This window comes from Drosophila innubila (genome assembly GCF_004354385.1).
Source record: "Drosophila innubila isolate TH190305 chromosome 3R unlocalized genomic scaffold, UK_Dinn_1.0 2_E_3R, whole genome shotgun sequence".
Classification (NCBI taxonomy): Eukaryota; Metazoa; Arthropoda; class Insecta; order Diptera; family Drosophilidae; genus Drosophila; species Drosophila innubila.
In genome coordinates, this window is record NW_022995380.1 from 24,841,621 (window position 1) to 24,866,872 (window position 25,252).

The 25,252-nt window shown below is 37.7% G+C and overlaps 1 protein-coding gene across 1 annotated transcript; it reads right to left on the reverse strand.

Moving 5' to 3' along the window:
• Positions 1 to 270: 270 nt before the first annotated feature.
• On the reverse strand, positions 271 to 25,009 carry LOC117790760 (serine-rich adhesin for platelets). The gene is made up of 10 exons (XM_034630313.1): positions 23,403 to 25,009; positions 15,187 to 15,411; positions 11,418 to 11,766; positions 10,012 to 10,736; positions 9,163 to 9,281; positions 8,306 to 9,059; positions 7,867 to 8,238; positions 3,580 to 6,660; positions 2,819 to 2,980; positions 271 to 357 (listed from the first exon to the last, which is right to left on the reverse strand). The coding sequence occupies exons 2-10, from the start codon at positions 15,202 to 15,204 to the stop codon at positions 346 to 348; spliced, it is 5,592 nt and encodes a 1,863-aa protein (XP_034486204.1). The 5' UTR covers positions 15,205 to 15,411; positions 23,403 to 25,009; the 3' UTR covers positions 271 to 345.
• Positions 25,010 to 25,252: the final 243 nt, after the last annotated feature.

A 25,252-nucleotide genomic window follows, 5' to 3' on the forward strand; every position in this document is an offset into this window, starting at 1 on the left:
AAATTACATAAATAATTCACTTATAGACTATACACATTCAACTCTGGATTTCATCATATTCATTTCATCATACATTTCGGTTTTCATTTCTGAACTGAAGACTAAGATTTACGTGTAATCCTAAAAGTGGTAACGCGATTGTCAATCGATGTGTTGTTGGCCCGGCTGATCCATGTCTATGAGGATGTTGAGGCCATGGCCGATACTGCTGAGGATGCCGCTGAAGCAGCAAGAGCAACAGTTACAGACAGATTTCCATTGGAGGACGATTGTTGTTTGGAATTAGAGGATTGTTCCGACTCCTGTACTCGGTGAGTTTTCATGTGGGCACTGCGGCTCTTAACCTTATTGAAGACCCTGGCGAATACAAAGAACAGTAGCAAGTGCCACATATTAGAGACTGCAAGTTATAATAGAAGATAATTAATTTAAATGCATACTAAATACACATATAATTTAGACATATAGATACGAGAGAAATTAATAATATTTAGAGCACACAGATTAATTAATGCATATTAGGTCATGTACATGCAAAGACAGATTTGGCAGTGAGAGTGAGAGAGAAGATAGAGAGGAGATATATGTACATGCAAATTACAAAAGCATTTCATTTTATTAGTATCTTTTTTTGTTTTTATCCCTTTTTTTTTTGTTACTTAGCCTTGTGTGGAGATAAATTGCTTTGTTGTTATTATTTACTATGGAGAGTAAAGAGTTTTGCTTTATAGTATTGAAACATAAAATGGAAAATATTAATAATAATCATAGTTGTTATTTTAATAATTGAACAAAAGAGTTAAGAGTTATGTGCGCTTGAATGTTATATTAAAATAGTTACAATTACGGTGATTCTTCAGTTGTGATCTCGGAGCGAATATATCTTATATGCATTTGTATCTGTATAATTTGTATATTTATTTCCAATTTGAAATGCTCAGGATCACGCATAAAGCAAGCGCCGTCGTAGGAAGGAATTTCACATTGAGAAAATTAATTAAAATCGATGTATGAAGTTCCCAGAAACGGTGATGTTGGGCATTAATTAATAATAATTATTTACAATGGATTTAATGCAAATGGCATTTAGCGCTGCATTTTTTCTTAAATCAAATACAATAATATTTAAAATCAGAGAACGAAGTAATTGAGAGAAAGACAAAAAGAAATTAAACGTAAGAAACACAAATGGAAAAACAATGGAAAATTATAAACCATATAATTGTGTACTTACCGAGCGTTTTGCCGGCGGACGCCTGGCGATTTTATTCGCTCTCCGGCGAAAGAGAATGCGAGAAGCGGATTTCAGTAACGTCTATATGCGACTTGTGACTCTTCGCTTTAAAATTGCAATTTATTGGAATCATTTATTTGATTTTGGATTGATGATTTAAGTAGGCACGCATATTGTTATTGAATATAATTTGATTTTGGATTGCATTTTGGCATCATGGAACAGTAAATACAATACAACAACAATAACAACAATTAATATCATTTAATTTCAACTCTTACTAAATGGGGGATGAAAAGCTTAAGTTCAAATTGAAATAAAGTCAAAGACACTACAAAATCAAGCCATTAAGCTAATTCAGAGAAATATAAGTAAATATAGAAAGACTCTTCCAAGACTGTAATCGTTAAGTATAGAAATTAATTTAATTATAACCAAAACGATATTTCTAAATACTAAAATTATACTCAATACTAAAACTAAAGGAAATTATAATCATAATGTCTAAAATAATTTGAGCCGCAACTGAAAATAATTTATTAAATTAACTCAGAAAAAGTACATAGAATTTTACTCATATAAGAAGTTTTTTAAGTGTGTAATTATTATTTTTATCATACTCAAAACTTTAAATGTGGCAAATCAAAACGTCTTAACTTTCATTGTAATCATAAGCTGAATTTTTGATTGATTATAATAAAAAAGAATAAAGGGCAAATTAAAAAATCTATTTAAAGAATGGTGAACTGGGTTTCGATTACAGATATGTCTGGATACGAAAGATACGGTTACGATATAACGTGCTTTACGGTCTCAACTCAATACGGGCACTCAAATCTCAAATCACTTAATATGCTTGCGGAATTCGAATTTTGTCATGAGGTGGCAATTGTTGTTGTTTGGATAAATTATCTTGGGGGAATCTTACTTGCCGCACACCTTGCAGGGAAATTCAGTATCCTTGGCAACATTTGAGTTGTTGCCATTGCCATTGCCATTGCCGTTGTTGTTCGTGTTCGTGTTGCTGTTGATGTTGCTCGTGTTGCTGCTGTTGTCTTTGGTTGCTGTCGATGTTGCTGCTGCTGCTGCTGCTGTCAGCAACAGTGTTGAGTTTAAGGTTGAGCCTGCAGCTAGCATGGAATTGTTGTTGTGGTTGTTGTTGTTACTATTGTTGTTCACGGTGGTGTTCGTTAAGTTTGTTGTTGTTGTTGTTGTTGTTATTGCATTAATGCTGCTAGTCGGGGTCGCGCATGCGTTGTTGCTGTGGCTGGAACTATGGTTGTTGTTGTTGTTGTTGTTGTTGGCACTAACTGCCGTGGCATGCTGATTGTTGTTGTTGTTGTTGCTGTTGTTGTTGTTGCTGGCATTTCTGCCATAAGCGTGTATGCGAACATGGCCATGCAATGCCGCTTTCGAACTGAAGCTCTGCAGTTTGGACCACGGGAATAAACAGCGTTAAAGGTAAAGAAAAGTAAACCAAGTGAGCCAGTTTCAAAGCCAAGTGTAAGGAGTTGTTAGTCAAGTTAAAGGGTTGCTAACCAAAGCGAATTCAGTTAAATTGTAAATGTCATTCAGCAAACTTACCGCCGAGCAGTCGGCAATCTCACAGACGTAGGGCTTCTGCTCCACCGTCGGAGTGCTGGGCGTAACTGGCTCCATTTTCAGATGAGACACCTTGTAGTCCACACAGAGCTTCTTCCAAAAATAATACATTTGAACGCACTCACCCGATGTCTTTGTAAGCAGCTGAAATATATATAAATATGAGTATGCTTGTGTATTGGTAATTATTTAAAAATTCTTTTTTATTGCTAAATTTTATTGTAAAACGCGAATGATTTGAGAGGAGTCTGCGAAGGGAAACCTTTTTATAACCAATTTAAATTTAAATTCAAAATTTTTTACATATTTGGGCTACATGTCAATTAAGTCTTGATCTTTAGCGATAAATCGATAAATCTACGAGTAAATAATTAAAGATTTCACAGAAATCATTTAGAAAATAGATTTAAATATTTTATGCGGCCCTATTATTTCCAAGATCAACAAAACGAATTAAATGAGCAATAATAAAACCAGTGCCTTAAATTTTTTGGAGCATATATAAATTACTTTGATCTTGATGTTTCCTCAAACTTTTTTCAGCATCAGATAATCAATTCGGAAATTATTGGAATTATTATTGGAAGAAAAGTAAAGCACTGTATGGCAGAATAATATACAGAATAAATAATTACAGGGTCTCTCCTCTATCAAATGTGTTGTTAATTTTTAGGGAAACTTTTATACTTCATGTTTGATTTTAATTGATATATGTTAATAATAATATAATTAAAAAAAATTACCTCGCTTGCGATTTTGCCAAAGTTCTTGCCGTGCTTCTCCAGACCTCGCAGAAACTGCTCCAGCTCGTAGGCAGTCCACTTCATCTGGAATGCGCTGGACTGGGTTTGGAGCAGGGTTAAGACAGCAGCTGCCGAGTTGCCCTTGGCGTCGAGAAGGGTTTGGAGAGCGACTTCCTCCGAATGGCTGCCCATGGGGACGGCAGATGATTTGCTGAGATCTATGTAGCGCATGAGGATCTTCTCGTCAAGCTGCACGCTGGGATCCCACATCAGATCGGCGCCCATTGGTGTCTCCTTGTTGTACTCATCCGACGGCTTGCAGGCGGGTATCTGAGCCTGATAAGTCGAGCCCAGATTCACCTTGGACTCGTCGGAGAAGTCGACCAGACCCACAGGATCGCCAAAGTCATCGTCGAAGACATCGAAGATGCCCTGGCCGAGTTGCTTGCGCACATTGCAATAGAGTCCGGTGCCCTTGCGATCCGGATTCAGGATGGGAGCTGGCGTATAATGAGTGCGGGAAGGTTTACGCAGCTTGGAGCGATGCGGCGAGAGTGTATGGAATTTGGAGAACTTGTGCACATCCTGCGCTCCATTCGAGCGCAAACGACGCTTCAGTATGGAATTCGTTTGGTTCGACAATGGCTGTAGATTGGAGACACTTGCCACTGGCGGTGGCACTGCTGCTGCTGCTGCTGCTGGCAACGCGGTGGCAATCACTTGTTGCTTGTTGCCACTGTCGCTGCAGGCAAACAGCAGACTGGCATCAAGCACTGTGGCATGCCCCCCGACATGAGTGCTGAGCAGTGTGGTGAACTCGTGTTTCTCACTCGAGTTGCCGACGTTGTTGTTGCCGTTGTTGCCGTTGTTGTTGCCGGTGGCATAAAGCAATGGCTGCAACAGGCTGTTCAGTGGCTGCAACGTCATCGCCTGCTGATTGGTGTCCAGATATTGTGTCTGACACGACACCGGAGTGTAGTTGGGCAGCATGAACTCTGTCTGTTGTTGTTGCTGCTGTTGCGGTAGCTCGGTTTGTGGCAGCAACTGTTGCTGCTGTTGCTGCTGTTGTTGCTGCTGTTGTTGTTGCTGCTGCTGCTGCTGCGTTGATTGCTGCTCGTACAGCACTGTCGGCTCCATGACCTGAACTGCCGACGTTGTTGTTGCATGCAGCAACTGACGCTGCTGGCCAAATTCCCGTGGCGACGACGACAACAGTGGATCATCCGAGTTGGGCATCATTTGGGACTGCAGTCCCAGTCCCGGCAGATAGTAGAGATCTATGATATTCTCGCCCTGCTGCTCGCTGCTCAGCTGCAGCTGCATGTTCTCATCGGGCAGCACCTCGCGCAGCACCTGCTTGACATCCTCGGCGGAGCCGATGCCGCTGGTGAAGAAGGACTCGGAGAGCGGCGATGTGGCGTTGCGCGAATCGTTGAGAAACTCCTGATCCTCGTCGAGAAACGACAGATTTGTCTCGGCAAATTCACGCAGATCACACTCGGCATCATCCTCGTTGCTATTGAGCAGATCCTCCACCTTGATGGACGGATCAAAGCTGCTCTCCTCCAGCACGGACTTCAATTTGAGTATCTTCTCATTGTCATTGTCGCTGAGCTGCTGCTGCAGGGAATCGCTATCGTCTGTCTTGAAGTAGACGTGGGAGAAGTCCGTCTTGTCGCCAAAGAACGTGTGATTCGCGTCCACAAACTGGGCGGCGGCATCCTCGATGAAGGGTGAGGATTGCGCCACGTTCTCGTGACTGGACGGCGGCGTCGGATAGGCGAGGGGTGAGTGCAGGGGCGAGGCAAGCACACCCAGACTGCTGCCTCCGCGCATATTGGCAATCGCCTGGATCTGTGAGCTGTTCTGCATGATGAGCTCCTTGGAATGGAATTGCTGGAAGGTGGGCAATGGCGTCGTCTGATTAATATTGCTGTTGTGGTTGTTGTTGTTGTTGTTGCTGCTGTTGCACTGCCCTGCATCTGGCTCCAATTTAATCAGCTGCGTGTGATCTCCGCCGGTCTCGGAGCCGAGCAGGGCAAAGTCATCGGAATGTTCACTTTTGTGTGCCTCGTCCTCGTCATCGTTCAGCAGCTCCATGGTGTCCACAGTTTGCAGCAGCATCTCCGTATCGGAGACATTGTACACCTCGGCATCGTCAAAGAGATCCGATGCATCCGCATCGCTGGTATAGGTCACCGTATAGACACCACCTCCTCCGTTCGTCATGCCACTGGTTTCCCCAATGACGCCGAGGCTCTCTTGACTTGGAGCGATGGTCAGGGAGAGGGGAGTGCCATCCGGCAAGGAGATGCTGCTGTTGTTGTTGCTGCTGCTGTTGTTGTTGCTGCTGTTGCTGCTGCTGCTGCTGGAGATCAACTTGCTCTTGGTGGAGACGACATGCACATCCGAGGGTATGATGACAGTGCGATTGTTGTTGGTGATGATCTGTCGACCCGTATGCAGACTGCCACCAATGGTGGTCAGTTCCGTGCCGGACATATTGCTGAGCAGCAGGTTTGTACTTGTTTGTGCCTGCAACTGCGTCTTCTTGGAGGTCACGGCAATCCGTGTGCCACGTTTCAACAGCTCAATCAACGTGGAGTCCTTGGGATCCGCGTGGTTCGAGACGACGCTGCCACTGCCGCTGCCGCTGCCGACGACGCTGCCGCTGCCGCTGCCGCTGCCACCCTTTAGTGCCGTTAGAGCGCTCATGGTGGTTGTGGTAGGCACATTGTTGGTGGTTATGGTTATCGTGTTGGCACCACTGCCCAGGCTCAAAGTCTTTGGCTGTCTCTGGCCACCGCTGAAGATCTCAATGCTCTGGGGCAGCCCAATCTGCTGAATGCTCAGACCATTGCTGCTCTTGATGGTGGTGGCCGCCGGCAACACCGCTGTGGTGGTGCTCGTGCTGCAGCTGGTGGCTAGTGCCTGGCTCAAACTGCTCTTCGGATTGAGGAAACTCTCCAAATCGCTGATGGAGCGTCGCAGGTTGCTGACCCCATTGCCGACACCACCACCACCGCCAGCACCCCCGCTGTTCACTGAGCTGCCGGGTGGTGCAGGCACTACAAACGCGCCCTGCAAAATGCAACAAACATTATTTGATTTATACCCTTTTATTAAAATAATATTCTTTAATTTTTAAACTTAAATTTAAATGTAACAATAAACCGTTTTACTTATGTTTAATTAACCATCGGAATTCAGGCAGGTTTTAGGATTCTAAACAGAGAACCAAAAGTTAAATCTAGAGATTTACAATCTGAAATTTTCAGAAAACTCAAGGAGAAACTCTTTGCATAATTATAAATGCAAAATAAATTAAGAGACCAAACTATGATCATAATGGCATTCCGATTGAAAATCGGTTTAGTATTGGCAAAGTTATGAATGTTTCAAGTTGGTCAGACCCTTGACCTAGCAACTTTACAAGTCAAAATTTCTGTCTGATTTTCCATGATTTTTTACAAAAAAATGAAAAGATTCAGAATCAAATTTTAAGTGTTGTTTTATACTAATTATATCGATATCAGGAGTTGATTAAAAGTGAAAACTTAAGATTTAAAATTTTGAATTTTCAAAATTTCAAAGGGGGGACCCTTAGCATCGAAATCAATTTCTAGTAGAATCTAGAGGAAAATATTTTTTTTTAATAATTTAGTCAAATTTAAATGCAGAATGAATTAAAATGCCAAATCATGTTCAAAATGACATTCCGCTTGAAAATCGGTTCAGTTTTGATCAACTTATGATAGTTGGAAGTTGGTCAGTCTGCGGATTTAGCCACTTTACAAGTCCAAATTTTTGTTCAATTTCACATGATTTTTTACAAGAAAATGAAAGGTCTCAGAATCAACTTTAAAGTGTCTTTTTATACTAATAACGATATAAGGAGTTGTTTAAAAGTGAAAACTTTAGATTTAAAATTTTGAATTTTCAAAAATTCAAAGGGGGGACCCTTACCATCAACATAGAACCATGGCTTCGATAGTCGAAAATATAAAAAACTTTTCTTAATGAACAAAATTTGAATACAGATTAAATATAGAGGCCAAACCATGATAAAAATAATATGCCGCTTAAAAATCGGTAATGTTTAGAAACTTTAGAAGGCAAAAAATGTATTTCGGTTATTATTTGCTGGACAAAACATATTATTAAAAATACAAAAGTAGTGTAGTAATATTAAAATATTTTAATATTTAATAGTGTTTTGGAATATTTACTATGCTAACTGTAATATATAAATGGGAATAAGAGAATTAAATAATTCCTGATTATTACCTTATTGATGTCCTTGCGTTTGCTAATGATCTTCTCCTCGATGAGGGCACGGACACCGATGCTGGCTGTCTGCAAGGGCGGTCCACTTGCATCCTTCTTCTCGTTGCGCTTGGTTTCTGGATCCTTCTTGAAGTAGCCACCATGGAGACGCATATGCCCATTGAGGGCGGGTATATTTTTGAACTTACGGTGACAAAGATTGCACTCAACTGGCTTGTCGATCTTCACAATGTTGAGCAGGTGGGGATTGATGGCAGCCACAATTTGTTGACTCAGCTCATCCTCCTTGACGTCGTCGGGTGAGCTGGTGGCGGAGGCAACCAGTTCGGTGCCATCCTCGACGGTAACGGTCACATTCTGTGCATTATTCAGCTGAGAACAACAAAGGGATCAGATATGAGCTAAGAGCATTAAAGAAGAGCATCTCTACCTTCCTCACCAATTGCATGTTCCAAGTGCGTGGCCGGCTTTGCACCGGGGCAGTCTCCGTGTTGATCTTGTAGGAGCTGACGCTGGTGGGAGAGGAGACTGTGACCTGGGCGCTCGTTTGTTTCGTCTGCTGCATGATCTTGCTGATGAGATCGAGCTGCTCCCGTGTCAAGCCCTCGCCCTCCAGCATGGCCCCATCGCTGAGTGTTATAGTCGGTGAACTGGACATAAGAGTGTTGCCAATGTGGTTGTTGTTGTTGCCACTGTTGCTGCCAACGGATGAGGAGGAGCACGACGTGGACGATGCTGTGGATGAGGCATTCGAGGATGTCGATGTCGTTGGCGACAGCAGTGTGACTCCCGTCTTGATTGGCAAGTTCATGGCCTTGATTTGCTCCTCGGACAGCGCGATTCCTGTGGCCGCATCCACCACAGAGCTGCCTGTGGAGATGTAGGTGCGTATGCAGGTTGCCCCATCCGGTGAGCTGGCATCCCCGCTAGCCGTTGCCGGCGACAGACTCAACGAATTGGTGGCGACACCAACACCAGCACCAATGTTGCTGCCGTTGCTGACACTGCTGCTGCTGTTGCCGCAACTTGTATTGGCTGCGGGCGACAATGAGCTATTGGTGGGCGTGGCCACGCCTCCATGGTGATTCTCCGAGTGGCGGCGCAGGGAGCGTGCATCACAATACGACTTGCCACAGCCATCGGCCTTACACTCGTAAGGCTTCTTGTTGCGATGCGTCATCATGTGTCCGTTTCTATGGAGGATACATAAGTGGATCAGTGAATCAGTGGTTCAGTGGTGCAGTGGTTCAGTGGTACAGTGACGCTGTGGATTACTGCAACGCATCATTAACTTACAAGTGATCTTGCCGCTTGAATGCCTTCGAGCAGAGCGCACAAATATATTTCCGTTCGTCGCTGTGCGTCAGTTTGTGCTTGGCCAGCGCCGAGGCATTTCCAAAGATCTTGCTACAAATCTATAAAAAGTACATCAAGAAAGCAAGTGAAATGTAATTAGCATCGCATTTGGACCTCGATTGCCGTGCACAACGGACAACGCAAAGCGCAAAACATCCAAAGCCAAATGCCACAACTGTCGATTTGGAAATTTTAATGAGCCACGTTGCGTATACGTAATACAACATAAATGTACGCTAATTACGCTGCTCGACATGCATATATAAATATATATACAACATGTTGGACATGCACACGGACGCGACACTCAAATGTGGCTACTTTTTATAGTATTCGAAATCTGATGCAATTCTAGCACCCAAAAAAATACTCTATAAGCCCATAATAGCCTTAAATTGAAGATATTATTTTTATCTGGATTTTAAATTTGAAAAATCACAAAATAATAAATATAAATATTTTTTTGAATATGTAAGAGTCTTGAATTTTGTTTTTTATTTTGAGGTATTTTAAAAGGAATACAATTTAAGAGTAATTTGTATCTTATTTTATTTATAATATTGGGCAATCCAGACAACAAGGTTAAATCTTCTTTTTTTTTGGAATCTATACTATTTCTATCTACCAATTATATTTTTTTAGTTTGTTATATTTAACAAATAGAGTTCTATTTTCAGAAACTCTGGCAATGTCCCATGAAGGACCCTAATGTCTGTTTATAAATATAGAAATGGACAAATGGAGGCAATAAATCATGGATTAAGTTGCATATTGCAATCGAGTGCTCACCTGACACTGCTGCGGTCCGTGGCGTGTTGGGGACGATAGCTTGGGGCGACTCTTTCTGGGCGCAGTGTCGACGGTGACGATGCCAATGCCAGTTGCTGTGGTGTTTGTGGATGCTGCTGTTGTGACTACGCCAGGAACATTTCGACCGTTGCTCTTGAAACTTAAACTGTGACCACTGCTGCTGTTGCTGTCGTTGCTGTTGCTGTTGCTGTTGCTGTTACTGTTGCTGTTGGTGCTGCTGTTGCTGCTACTGTTGCTGCAGTTGGTGCTGCTGCCAATGCTAATACTGCTGCCAACGGAGGAGGCGTTGCTAAAGTTACTGCTGTTGCTGCAATTGCTATTATTGTTATGCTGACTGAGTAAACTGGCAGCGCTGCTGGTGCTGCTGTTGCTCATAATCTGTGCCAGCGTCGTGACATTGGTGGCAGTGTTGCTGCAGCTGCTGCTGCGTATTAGACAGTTCTTAATGTAGTTGGTCTTGTTGCCGCTAATACTGCTAATGGTTGTGTTTGTCGACGTGCTCACCGTCTGTACACTGATCTTGTTCGTCGAACTTCGACGCGTTATCGTTATCTTGTTCGGATTATTCAAATGAATGCCAGCACTTGTATTTAGAATTGTTGGTGCACTGTTGCTGTTGCTGCTGTTATTTCTACTGTTGTTGTTGCTACTTCTTTTACTGCTGCTGTTGCTGTTGCTGCTGCTGCTGTGTTTGTTTTTGAGAGCTGTTAAAAATATATATGAATAGTGTTAATTACAGAAAGCAACTAAGATTACAACTTTGGAATTTTAAATAATCACAAGAGGTCATAAATTTTAATGGAGAATGAATGATCAAAATAGCATTCCGTGTAAAAATCAGATCAGTTTTGACAAGTTATGAATGTTTGAAGTTGGTCCAACCTAACTGTAAAAGTCAAAATATATGTCCAAATTGGCATGTTTAAAAAAAAATTGAAACGTCTCAAAATTCAATTTAAATCGTTTTTTTTTTATACTAATTACAATATAAGGAGTTGATTAAACGTGATAAATGAAGTTTTAAAATTTTCAAAATGTAAAAGGGGGGACCCTTAGCATTAAAATCCAAATCTAAATCTATAGGAACAAAATTTTTTTTAGCGACTTTTATAAAATTTGAATGCAGAATAAATAAAGAGTTGAAACCATGATCAAAATAACACTCCGTTTAAAAATGGGTTCGGTTTTGAAAAAGTTATGAATGTTTAAAATTGGTTCAACTTATGATAATTGCATTAGTTAAAAGTTGCATAAAATAAAAATCGTTTCAATCAATGAAGGGACGACTAAGATAACACCATTTTGGCAAAACTGATTTTAATATAAAAAAAAACGAGATTTGGTAAATGGTTTTTCGCCAGTTGCAGTGTTCAATAGCGACTTACAGGCTGTCTGAATGGTGCCCAAAACATCTGCTAACATATCCGGATCCGGATAGCCAATGGTCAATGCATTCTCTAATGCTGACGCTGATGATGAGGTCTCAAGCAGAGTGACGCCATTTGTTGGATTGCTCGATGATGATGATGATGACGAAGATGTTGCTATTGTTGTAGTTGCTGCTGTTGCTGTTGTCTTTGTTGTCGCTGCTGCTGGTGTTGTTGTTGTTGTCTCCAAGGCATTGGCATCTCTCAATTGCAGTGTCACGGATCCTTCACTGCCAACGGAGGCGCTGCACATCAACACGCGCGGCGTGCTGAGACTCGTCAATGGCAGGTGTATGCTTTTGGGTACCTGAGGGCGGTGCAAACACAGAGGGGCAATGGCTAAAAGCTGCTTAATTATGACTACACAAATATTACTAATACGACTACAATTTATATATATATATATATATATGAATGAATGTATGTATAGAGCATAAGTTTTAGAAGAGCCATTGGTGTTGGAACAAAGACAATATTGTTGTCATGTACTTTCTAAATGGCTGCCAAAAAGCAAGACTGCCAACGACTGCGCTGCTGTCAACTTGGATTATTTCTAGATTATTGATAATACTCGGCAACTGTCGCCTCGTCGTCCTAATGGAAGACGCGACGCATAATTAATTGAATTTAAATGCATTTCACTCTGAGCCATTTGCTTTGAGTAAGCGCGGAAGTCAAGCATACGCCAAGCGTCTTAACAACAATTGGCAACGTCCTCAGCGTATTACAAGCAGCGTTGCCACATCTTTCTGCGATTGTACCAACACAACTATCGCCAGATACATTTTTCTACTGAAAAAATAATACAATGTCTTTAAATTTTATATTTTTTTTTATAAATTAGTACACCTTATTAAAATGTATTTAATTATAGAAAACAAATTTATTCAAGTGGCAACCATGATTACAAGTCCTACACTCACATGAATTTTGGCACTCAATTCACATAGTATTTATTGTGTCTGTCTATATAGAACAATGAGGTATTTTTAGGCAGCCTTTTGATATGTTGACACCGTCTGCATATATGCATATTCATTTAAATGTAATAAAACGATGACTCGCACTGGGCTAGTTTAGGTTTATTATGCCATATATTTGGGTATATCGAGTATAGGAGTAATGGGAAATGGGGCTATTAAAGCTTTATAAACCGCAACAAATGCCCATTTAATGTGGCCTGCAATTGCCCGTTAGCGTAGCCGCAAAACATGAGTAAATAAACGAAAGGCAAAAAACAAAGACTCGGAATATCCAGAAGTGCCTGCGACGTTTGCCACAATGAAAACTAAAACGAAGACATTCGCATAAATTAAATGCTTTCTTTGGCCGCATAAAATTTCGTCTGTTGCATAAATAAACAAAAAATTTTATTGTTCTGTTTGTGTGCAAGATAAACAGCACAGCACAGCACAGTAAATGAAAAGCCGTCCAGATCTGGCCATTGCTAATGGACCAACAGCCACAAGTGGCCAAGTGACCAAGTGCCTGGCTAATGGACTATCGACCTATCTGACGAACAGACCGTCAGCCGGGTCTTATAATGAAAGCACCTGTGTTTTGTATTATGTTATTGCTTAGTTTATTTTAAGTCGAAATGAAATATATATGGGCCCAATGAATTCTTTTAATTGATATTCCATTTACGTGCAAAATCTCGATATGTTTTGAAAGCCTTCTTTTACCAAATATTTGTAAACAAATAAACTAGCATGCAAGACTTGCAGGAATATGTAAAGTAAGTGAGTTGCATACCCTGTAGTCACATTTACCTTCATAAAAACAATATTATTGCCCATTCTTTAATATTTTTCATGTACAAATTTCAAAGTTATTTCACAAATAAATGTGTTTTACAGCACTAAAAGACAAAAGTACTATATATACATATATTCCTGATCAGTATCAAAATTTGAAACAACTGTCCGTCTGTTTTTCTTATAAATTTGAAATAAAAGTCATGAAATGTAGTATCAATTAAAAAAAAAAGTGAGGTTTAGTTTATACTATAACTATACGAATACTTATAACTTTTTGAGGTTGATTTTTTATATATAAAAAAGAATCTGACCTTATCAAACGTATACTTGCAGCTTATGTAATCTTTCTAGAACTGAGTATCTTCATGTCATGCACCCCCGACTAACATATTACTAGATGTTTACGCTCGTAAAAATGTGGCGTAGTGAGCATAAATCTCATGGAAACATACTGGTAATGTACACGTAAACAAAAACCCAAAGGCTTTTTCGATAATTTCGTCTTTAATGCCAGGTATCGTAAATTATTCTTACGGTAAATTAAATAATTATTTATTGTTGTTGCGCAAGACTAAGGCTTATGCGCAAAAAGCAGGCTGATACAAATCTTGGCTAACATGTCAGCTGTCACAGCACAGCAGGGGAAGGCAACACCACACAAGACCACCACCAGACATGACGGCACATCCTGTTACTACATAAGGCGGGCCTTCGCAATTTTTACCTGAGTTCATATGGGAGTGAGGAAGGTGATTGCGTGTGTATTTTTACAGCGTGATTCATGTGTCAATCAAATGTCAATGTCACTCCAAAAAAAAAAAAAAAAGTTAGAAGCCTCTGAGGCTGTGGCGTTAAAAATTAAAGAAGCTATTCTACTCTTTAACACTTTAATTGCGTTTGCTCAACTTCTAGATACCCTCTGAGACACCATACAAGGTATTCTCATAAAATATGTGAATTTGTTTATTGAATATATTCACAATGAAATCATCAGTACACATGATAAGCATATACTTAATGTATATATTTTCAAAAACTGTTTCTATCTGTCATGCTTTAAAGATATGGAACAATTTTGTTTTTAGATTTATTGAATTAAATTAAATTAATGTAAACTTGCACTCTTCGTCATATATCAGAACAAGACTGTACACTTTTTCCCTATTTTCAATTGACCCAGGGCATAAAAGTATTGCGGAAATCACAATTTGTGAAATCTGCAGAATGTGTGGTCATTCTATTCATAAGATACTTGGGTCTATTCGGGCAGCCTTCTTCTTCTGCCAGATGTACAATTTGGTAGGTATAAATTTTCATAAAACTCGTTGAGAGATCTTCATATAATTGTTTAGTTCGTGTCAACATCAAATTGAATACGTAACGGTGGCAATTTGTCATCGGCTTTTGCTTATTAGTAAAATGAGCTAAAACACATGTTCCGGCGCCCCGCCCCCTAGAGCAATCCATGCCAAGGCAAAGGCTTCCTCGTCATCAATAAGCATAAGCGATACATCAACCAAGTCAATGCCTTTATGTTTATACAAATTGGGAAATGTTTTTTTAAATATCTTTTTTTTCCATTCAACTGTTGAATTATGTCTGTATTTGGACGCACAGTGCTCAATGTTTAACACTGCGTATGCGTAATATTAGATATTAAATATTTGATTAGCTTTTATTCAATTTATATCCGTTTTGTTGATTATTTATGCAGTGTGCATTATGTACTATATTCGAATATACTATATGACTTTGGGATATCGTGGCGTATGCTTAATATTGCTCATACCCAATGATGACCAATTTGATTATATAAATAAATGCTATTTGAGTTGAATTGCCAGCCATATATATGTTTTAGTGTATATATAAATTATTATGCCTTATGAATGATTGCACACACATAGACATTTGCAGGCATTGTTGTTGTTGTTGTTGTTGGCGTTGTTCGTTATTCGCGTACTTACCGTATTTATGGCAGCCATCGTCGCACTTGACGCAGTTGATATTCTTGTTGTTCTTGTTCTTGTTGGTGCTTGTTCTTGTTATTGTTGTTGTAGTTGTTGTAGTTGTTGTTGTTGTTGTTGTAGTGGTGGTGGTGGTGATGATGGGGATACAAAATCAAAAATCTGCAAAAAGGTTTTGTATGATAGAACATATTCGATTCCGTTTTTCTTTCTTCTTTCTTGTTGCTTCTCGTTTCCGTTCGGCGACATTCAAAATAAAATTAAAAATAAAAAAAAAAACATAATAATATAGAAATTAAATAAAGAAAACAAAACCAAATTTGATGCATAAAAATGTGCGCATTAAAGAAAGACAAAACATATTAGATATGTATATAGATCACAAAAGAAAGGGAAATAAAGACATTCACATGGAGAAACGACGTCGATGTCAAGCGGTTAAAGTGTGTGAAAATCGAGTTAAATCGAGTTACAATCAAAAAGTATGAGAGAGATTGAGATTGTTTAACAGGTAAATATTGGGATTTGGATACGGGATTGAGTATTCTCAGATCACTTTGATGACAGACTGATTGCATGATTGACTGACTGACTGACTGATTGATTGACTGATTGACTGGCTGATTGAGTGACTGAATGGCTAACATGTTGTTGAGAATTCTGTGGCATTTGGCATGGCTGAGCATTTGATGTTAGTGGAAATTAGCACTAACTATATCGTGTGACATTGAAAATGGCGAACATTTCTTTATGACGCCTCTGAAAACGAAAGTATTTTTTACAGAATTTTTATTCTAAGCATTCACCCGACAGTTTCGATGTCGTTGTTATCTCCGTCGTCAACGCCGACAACGTCGTGGTGTCTGCTTTTTGATTTAGTTTTGTAATTTCTCAGTTGGCTATGTCTCTCATTATTTATTTTCGTACACAATACGTGTATGTCTCGCATCTTAAACACACATATATGCTTGTGTATTTTAGCTTAAGTTATTTAATTGCAAGCCTCTACAGTTTTATTTTTATATTAATTTAACAAAAAGTTTTGACGAACATGCAAAATAAGTTACAGAGATACACAAAAATACGTAGATCCAATGATTGAAATAGTACACATAAGATTTATACCCTGTAACCTTAATTAAAAATTTATAAAAGGGTTGTGTCAAGTATTTGGAGTCAATATTAATATGATAAAACATTTTAAATATTTTATAATTAAAAAAAAGTATTTTTCCTCTATTCGAAAATTTTAAATTAATAATTTTCTAAATATACGATATTGGAAACGTCATATTTCTAAGGAGAAAAATTTTTTTATGCAAGTTGTCAAAAATTTGCAAAAGTTTTAGCTTTTGAAAAAATAAATAAACATTTAAAAAAAATAGTTGGGCCAAGTTAAATTAAGCTGACTGTTATGATTCCATATTAGAATAACAGGGTCTGTTGCGGTTTATAATAGCTAGTTTATTGATCATTTTTCGGGATATAACTTTGGCTCAATTCATAACGTTCACTATCTTATTTTCACATCGGAAACATTGACACTTTTAAAGATACAGCAGAACAACTGGCTGCACTCATAATCTGATAGGCAAACAGATACAAAATCCATCAGATACTCTTGCTTTAGAGACACATGCTAATTTTTCAAAGTAGCGGTGATATCTGAGCGTCAAATGTGAGGGCCAAGCCAAAGTATCTGAATATCTGTTCATGCGGTCGTTGCTTTTTAATTAAATGTATATACAAACGTACAAGTAAGAGACTCGTATGTATGTACACTGCACAGTGGTACACTGGCACAGTGTGTCACACTGGGTCGTCGCCGTCGTAGTTGTGGTCGTCGTTGATGTCAGGACGGTAGTAAGGCGTAAACACGCGGAATGTTGTCGAGCGCGACGACAATTTGTTTCAGAAAATGCTTTGGCAAGGCGCCCACTAAAACACAGCAATAAAGAGAGCCGTGGGGCGATATAACAGAAACAGCAGGAGCACTAAAATCAACAACAACAACCACAACAACAAAGAAGACAACAACAAATGCATGCAAAACAAAGAAATCAACGGTACCACAAGCATTCCATGATAACCTCAACGCCTTTTGAATACTTTATATACATACTATATCTGAACATAAAAGCTGTTTGTTCAAAACAACATCCTAAAATTTGCAGAATTTTTCTGATGTTGAGAATTGAACTCAAACTTATTTTAGCAACTGATTTAATAATAATAAAGTGAGGCTTATGCAAATTTTTCCAAGTTTGGCTAACACTTTTGTCCTAACTATAAAATCTTAAGATATTCTATTGTAATCAATGAGAACTAAATAATTAAAAACTTCTGTGGCATGGAAAATGTTAATGTATTTCCTGTTTTCATATAGTTTAGCAAATAATTTCAAATAGACAATTGGGTGTTTGATCTATTGATTCGCGGTAAAAGTTAATTAAAACATTGCCGTGTTTATAAGTTCATCTAATCAAAGGCAATGCGTATACGCCCCGTTGATCAAGCGAACAGCTGCGAACTGTCGCCTAACTGTGTCTTTGTGTGTTTCATAGCACAAACTATGGACAAAATTAGATGGCAAGCGTAAATATATAAGTTCGAGTATATTTATGCATATACGAGAACGTATATTTTCAATGTTAGACCACAAGCTAAAAATACATTTTGCAGCCGTGTAAAATACCAAGAATATATGGAAACCGGCGGTCGGTCGGTTGTCGGCAGACGTCTCTCATATCAAAATCCAATTAAAATCTTTCGCGTGTATCGAATCTAAACAAACAAGCGCCAATCGAGCCTAATAGACTGCTCAGCAAACTCGTAATATCGGCAAGCTGCGTCAATAATTTTTCGCCGTTCGATTTGCTCTTGTTTATTTGCGGAGCATGAGCTGGCAATTTAATTTCCCAAATGGACAATATCCGACCTCGATTATTCAATAATACGCACTTCAATTTCTGCTTTAGGGTCTATAAAACAGCTGCACGCGCAACGGGTGCTAATTGCCACACGTGTAGGTGGTGTGACTAGAAGTAAATATATAAAAGACCACCTGTGATTAAACAGTGCATTTCAAACTTATATATGAATAATTAACAAAACGCTTTGACTAACTAGGGTCTCGCCTCCCTTTTTACAGTTCTTTCCCATCCCACACATAAAAAATGGACTGGCTTTTCCATTATAAATTGCTTTTATAGCATATAATACTTAAGTGGCTTTCGAAAGTTGCAGTTGCCTTTGAGCTACCGGAGAATTGGGTTAATAGTCAGCAGAGAGTTTGCTAATAGGCGGGGGCTTTGATGCCACTCGACTGTGATATACCCTGCACTCAGGATTTAAGATATCTTTGGCATTCATCTCTTTCTTTGCCCACTTTAACAGAGGTTTAATTAAGTAAATGTGAATAGTTTTTGCATATTAAATGAATATCTAGAAGCGTAGTAACTTGCGAATAATTAATAGGGTCACTTGGACATTAGAATTTCTAATTAAAATTTAATTATTTATTATGAGCAAGCTCTCGCTAAGGACGTTGTTAACAATTATTGTGCTTAATTGAAAGCTATAAACTTATAAATGCACTCAAAAATTTAAGCTGTCAAGTTATTATTATTACTACCATTATTACTTAGCAAATTTATAATTAAATCGCAAAAATAAATATAGTTGTATTTTAATTTAAGTATTACAACGTGTCAACTTTATGACTTCTAAATAAGTCTTTAGATTTAAGTACAAAACTTTCAGTTAATTTCCCAAAATCCTATTGTTGACATCCAAAAAAGCGTCAAAAATTAAAAATATGTGTAGTATGGCGAAGAATAAATTCACCAAGTTTTATGCTGGGCGTTGCACGAGGCACGAGGCATGAGGCATGAGGAATGTTAGCGCGCGGACAAGCAAAGTGCAACGAGCTATTGTATTGTATCTTGCGGATACACATGTTTTTCTAAATATATAAAGGATAAGTTTCTGGCACAGTAAGTGAAAATTAATTTTATTTTGGCATTTCGAAGGCAAGAGACAGAACAAAACCTGTTGGCAATAAAGTCAAATCAAATTTGAAACGCTCGCCAAATAAATAAAATACAAAAAAAAATTAGTCACAACAATAGCAAACACTATAGAAAACTTGACTAATGCAAACAATAAATAATAATGAGAGATGGTGAAGGTAAAACTTGTTCGTCTATTGCAAATAGAATCTGCTACTTGGGACGTGTTTTGCATGCCGAAACAAAGCTGATCAGGGTTGACACGGATGCCGATGATGATAATGAGGAGGATGATGATGAGGATGACGAGTATGATGAGAATGATGGGAATGATGGTGACTGAAGGCGTAACGACAAACATAAATCACAAACCGTCGAGAGGAGACGCCTTCGGCATAGTCACATAGCCACATAGTCGCATAGTCACAATGGAGCATGTAAAACACATTTTAATTAAATAAAGATGCATAACGATGCACCCGATGCTCATGATCATGCCAGACAGAGACGCCCAGTGAAAAATTGTAACGCCGGCCAGCCAAAGCAAAATCTTGGCCAAGATACGCCTTGTAAGTCACAGACAACAGCGACAATGGCGGCACTCTTGCCAAAACCGAAAACCAAAAGTTGAAATGCAAAAGAAAACAGCAAATAGCAAATAGCAACAACAAAAAAATACATGAAAAGGGAAGTACAAGTACTCGTGCAGACCAAAATCGACCAAAAATATCATGCAGAAGTATGCATTATTCACTGCAAGAAATGTCGAAATGAAACGCCAAGTTTTGCAATACAAAACATTACATGTGCTCATCATTAGAAGAAGGCATAGATATACATATAGATAATTTACACTGATAAAAAAATGTTCTAAAATCAAGATTTTGGTCTCAAAATTAAGAATTTTGGTCTAAAAGATGCGTCGAGAACACGAAATTCTTAAATTAAGAATTAAATCTTGGCTTTAAGAACATTTCCAATAAGACCAATCAAAAAATAAAAAATTAAATATGATTTTATATTTATAATTTTTTTTTTTTTAATTTTGACTTTTAAGCATTTTATTCTGTCTTGGTAATATTATAAATGTTACTTTAAATTTCTTGCGAGTGGAATGGTTTCTCGAACCAGGCCACGAGGCCACCATTTGTATTATATGAAATAGTACATATTTATAATTTAAGATTTTTACTCTTGCATTAAGAACTTTAATTTTTTAGATTAATATTCTTAGTATTAATAATATGGTCTTAAAATGTTCTTATTTTAAGAACAAAATATTTAAGATGAATGTTTTTGATTTTAGAAGTTGGTCTCTTTTTTTTTTTAGTGTATGATAGATACACCGATACTGAGATATACAGGCACATGTGCTTGCAGTCGGCAGTCTGAGATTGTTTTGGCACAATCATCCACGTTTCATCTATTGTTTGGCGGCTGTTGCTATTGCTGTGATTTTTGTTGCTGTACTCGTTGCTGTGGCATAAGTTCCACTTCAAAAAACATAAAATACGCGCGCGTATATTTTTAGCAATCCGTTCATTTGATTTACGATTTCATTAAATCAGCTAATGGACATGCTCCGCTCCTCGCCATCAACAGCCAAGAAGCAAGCGGGCAAGAGAAAGAGCAACTGATCAGCTCTACACTGATCTCTCCCTCTCTCTCTCTCTCTCTCTCTCTCTCTCTCTCTCTCTCTCCCTCTCTCTCTCTCTCTCTCTGCCACTGCAGTCGATCACCGACCACCTGTCGTTGTCTGTACAAGCTGCCGGCCCGCCAGACGCCTACCAATTATGTATTATTGCCAGTGCCTATGGCAAGCCTACAATTCGGTCAGACTATGGGCTAAGAATGCTGCAGGGACATCAAGACACAAACCAAAGTCTATTTGAATTTTAATTACCCCCAAAACGACAGCATTGCAATTCGCTGACACATACACTATCCTCTAAAAAGTAAATTTCTATTGTTAGCCGAGTATTTCGAGAATTTATGTACAAATTAGAAATTTTCCACAATTAAATACATAATTATATAGGACTGTTATGTTTATTACACAATTCTCTTTAGTGTTCCTTATAAACGCTTTGTAGTTTCTCTGTGATGTGTAAAATGTAAACTAAATATAGTACAATTTTATTTATTGCTTTATTAATTTTTTTTAATTGTTTCACTTCGAAATTGTACTAAACTTAGAAAAAAATAAAATTAAAACTATCTTCGTTTTTATATAATTTTTTAAATTATTAAAATCATCAAATGCAAAAAATTATATATTAGAGAAAATAAAAATTTAAATAAATTAAATCCACATCATGTGCATAAATGGAAGCAAAACTATTACAAAATGGATGAAGTAATAAATAAATTAGTTAAAATACTTACATACATAAATAGTTTTAAGCATAATAAGAACTAAACTGAATTTTTTAAATTGTATTAGAGTATAATATGTTTATAATAGACTGTAACACTAAAACTCTAAATTGTTATTCTTTCCTATAATGTGGTAAGCTCACACAACGAGCTTTCCGAGTTTTACCTCTTACTAATATTATTATTATTAATATATATATGCTTAATTAGTTTAAGAAACTAAAATAAATACTACATCTTTTTTTTCTTGTTTTCAAAGTTATTTATTTATTTATTTTTTTTATTTTAAAACAGATACTACATCTTAGGGTAAAAAGAATTCGATCGGTTTCTACCATTTTTAGTAGCTGTAAACCGCAACAATTTGTCACTGGGCCACCGTATTTTATAGCATTTTAAAATTTTTACGATTGTACCCTAAGCTGCCATATTTGAGATGAGATGTTGCCGCCACACGTGCCGCATTTGCTCGAAATAAATTTGTGGGGCAGCGAGGAGAAATTAATAGTTCATCAAGCAGCTAACGCTGACAGACAAGCGACGGGTCTCGCTATCCCGTCGAGTTGCCAGACGCGGAGACAAAAAGCCAGAAGCCAAAATAAAAAAAATCTAATGGATACGATTTGAAATATTTCCAATGCCATTCTCAGTGTTTACTTGTTCCACAGAGATTTGTGTTGTTGTCCATGTTGTTGTGTTTTTGTTGTTGTTGCTTGTTTTCTTTACGCCAGTCATGAATAATTGCATTTCTAACATAACTTGACTTTCACTTTATCAGCAATAGATCAGAACAGCACGCTCTATAAGTCATATAGCATGGACGTATCATATAATGCTTTATTTTTCTCACACAAACAATCTTTTTGGCAACGTGTGTTTTGGGCGGCAAATAAAAGTGTTACCGCATACGTAATACGGCCAAAAAAAAAACCTCAACACGTAAAAATAAAATAAATATTCATTTAGAAATTCCATCTTTTCAGTGACGTCAACTGTCTATTATTTTGCTTTAGTCATAAATCTGACAGATTCATAAAAATGACTCGATGCTTCTTGGCGTCAAATGAAAGACCAAATTCAAGGCTCCGAGCTGATTATTGTATACATTAATCTAGGATTTGACAGTTTAAATGTAAGGTGACTGCAAATTTAGACATTTATTTATGTAGTTACAGTAATATTATTTGTATGCCTTTAATAAAATATTGTCATCATAACAGAAATTTAAAGTATCACAGAAATTGCACTTGGCAGAAAAAATAAATAAATAATGCATTTAAAGTGAAATAATTTGTGTATATAATACGAAATTTGAATTAATACGTAGGTCTAATGTTGCTTTAACATTTTTTACAGCCATTAATTAATTTTTAAATACGGATTATGCTGCACAATAATTAATCAAAATGCAATTCGAAAATGTTGATATAAATATATTTCTGTCAGCATGCTCAGCCACGATATTATAGATTTTATATATTTTTTATGATAGCCATCACATTTATGAGTTAGTGAGTGAGGTGATGTGATTATGTGTGTGTTGTCTTTGTCAGCACATCATTAAAGTTTTTTATTGTTAATATCAGCCATATACATAATAATTGTATTAAGTATATCACTCACACAGACGCCAGCTTATCAAGAACAATGCCGAAACAACAAGACATCCGAGCACAATAGGCGACGTACTTGTTAATTACACTTGATTTACATTAACAATCATTTTCACTTGTTAGTATTGAAGGAAACTGAAAACGTGTCTTTCAAAAATCATAAGCAAAGAACTTAAGAAACGATAACGCTGCGCTTGCATTAATTTGTTGCGCTTACCTTTCAATCAGGTAATGCATTTGCTTGTGTCGTGTCCCACAGTGCGTATGATGAATTTCCTAGATGTTGATTGTCGTTAGCAACAGCAAACGGTAAACGGCAAGTGGCAGCGATGGTTCTCTAATCCACGGCTATTGCTTTTTATACGCTATATACACACATGAATGTACATACATACATATATGAGGTTGTATGTATACAATAACTATATGATGAGCATTTCTATATCCGGCGTCCACTTTGACATTGAGTTGATTTTCCACGGCTCTGGCTGCTCTCACTTATGCTTATGCTTTTGTTGTTGCCGTTGTTGTTGTTGTTGTAGTTGTAGTTGTTGTTGTTGTTGTTTTTATTGCTGCTGATGTTATTATAATTCGTTTTAATACTTTTCACTAATTTCTTTTTTTATTTTTATTTATATTTTTGTTTTTTCTGCTTTGCTTTGCTCAGTGTGTCTGTGGTTATTCATATGATTTTCTTTATTCTTTTTTTTTAATTATTTTCTTTTCTTTATTTTTTTTTTTTTTTTTGTTTTGTATTTTCTTTTTATTTCACACGCGCGCGCAAAAGGTGGGCCAAAGATTGGGCTACCATCATCTTGGTTCTCACTCGTTTAGCGAGAGGCAAGTATTGCCTCTTATTTAGTTATTGTACTCGTATTTAGTGTACATTATGTATATTAAGTTATTTATTAAGGTATATGAGCATTTAAACAATTATTGTTGAAAAAGTATTTGTTTAAATTTTAGTTACATATTTTATGATATTTTGTTTGTAAAGAGGACGGCTTGACACGCTTTTTTGGATTATAAGTATTTAACAGCTACCTGCAGAAATAGAAGTTGGGAAATATATATAACAAATTTGCTGTACACATTTATTTACTTATAACGTAAAACTTTCCGTTTGTTTTTCACTCAGTTTTACCAAAAATAAATTGCCACAATTGTGGATGCTTTTATCGGTTACAATTCGCATTTGCTGTATTTCTTTGCGCTTATGTAATTGCTTTGCTTCATTAAGCAGTTTATGAATTTTCTTTTAATACCTTCGCTTGCCACGTTTCAACTTCACTGCATTTTCCTCGTTATTTCAATATATAACACATCTTTGTACTCGGCCAAAAACAAACTTCAACGTCATGAAGACAGCTGCAATAACAAGCTGGACACGAAGTGAAGACGAAAGAAAATGGGAGGAAAAGTGCTCGCTTCAAGCGATATTTTGTTTAGAAGCTTAACAACAAAAAAAAAAGAGCCTAAAAACAAAATAACTGGGGAAATTACTTAAGTTTTCAATGCGTTTTAGTCAATTTGACTTTAGGTCGTTGTTAAAATTGGCGCATTATGCGCAAAAGTTGTGGCTGCTGAACCCAAAAGCGCCCTAAAGTTTTTCCACTCCCTTTCGATTCTACCCGCACCTCCTTACCATTTGTTTTTTAGCCCATTCCCATTTTTGTGTGTTTGGCATGCTCCTGTTATCGTTGTTTTTATATTAAATAATACGTTTGTTTGTAGAAGTCAAAATAAATCGATAAATGCTATGCTACATAAAACAGCACACAGTTATAGATACAAATACAGATACAGATACAGATACAGACACAGATACAGATACAGATACACAGCACACAACACAAAAACATCATCAACGAGAACAACAAAAACAACAAGCAAGCAATAAACAGCCTACGAACAACAACAACAACAACAACGAGAACGTTATAAAATGTTTTTCGTTGGCTCCTTGAATCGTCCTTTCACCAGCATCCCTCCCTCCCACTTTACCCCACCCGCCTGCCTCACACCACAAACCTGCTCATTCATGTACACAACCCGAGCGACAATTCC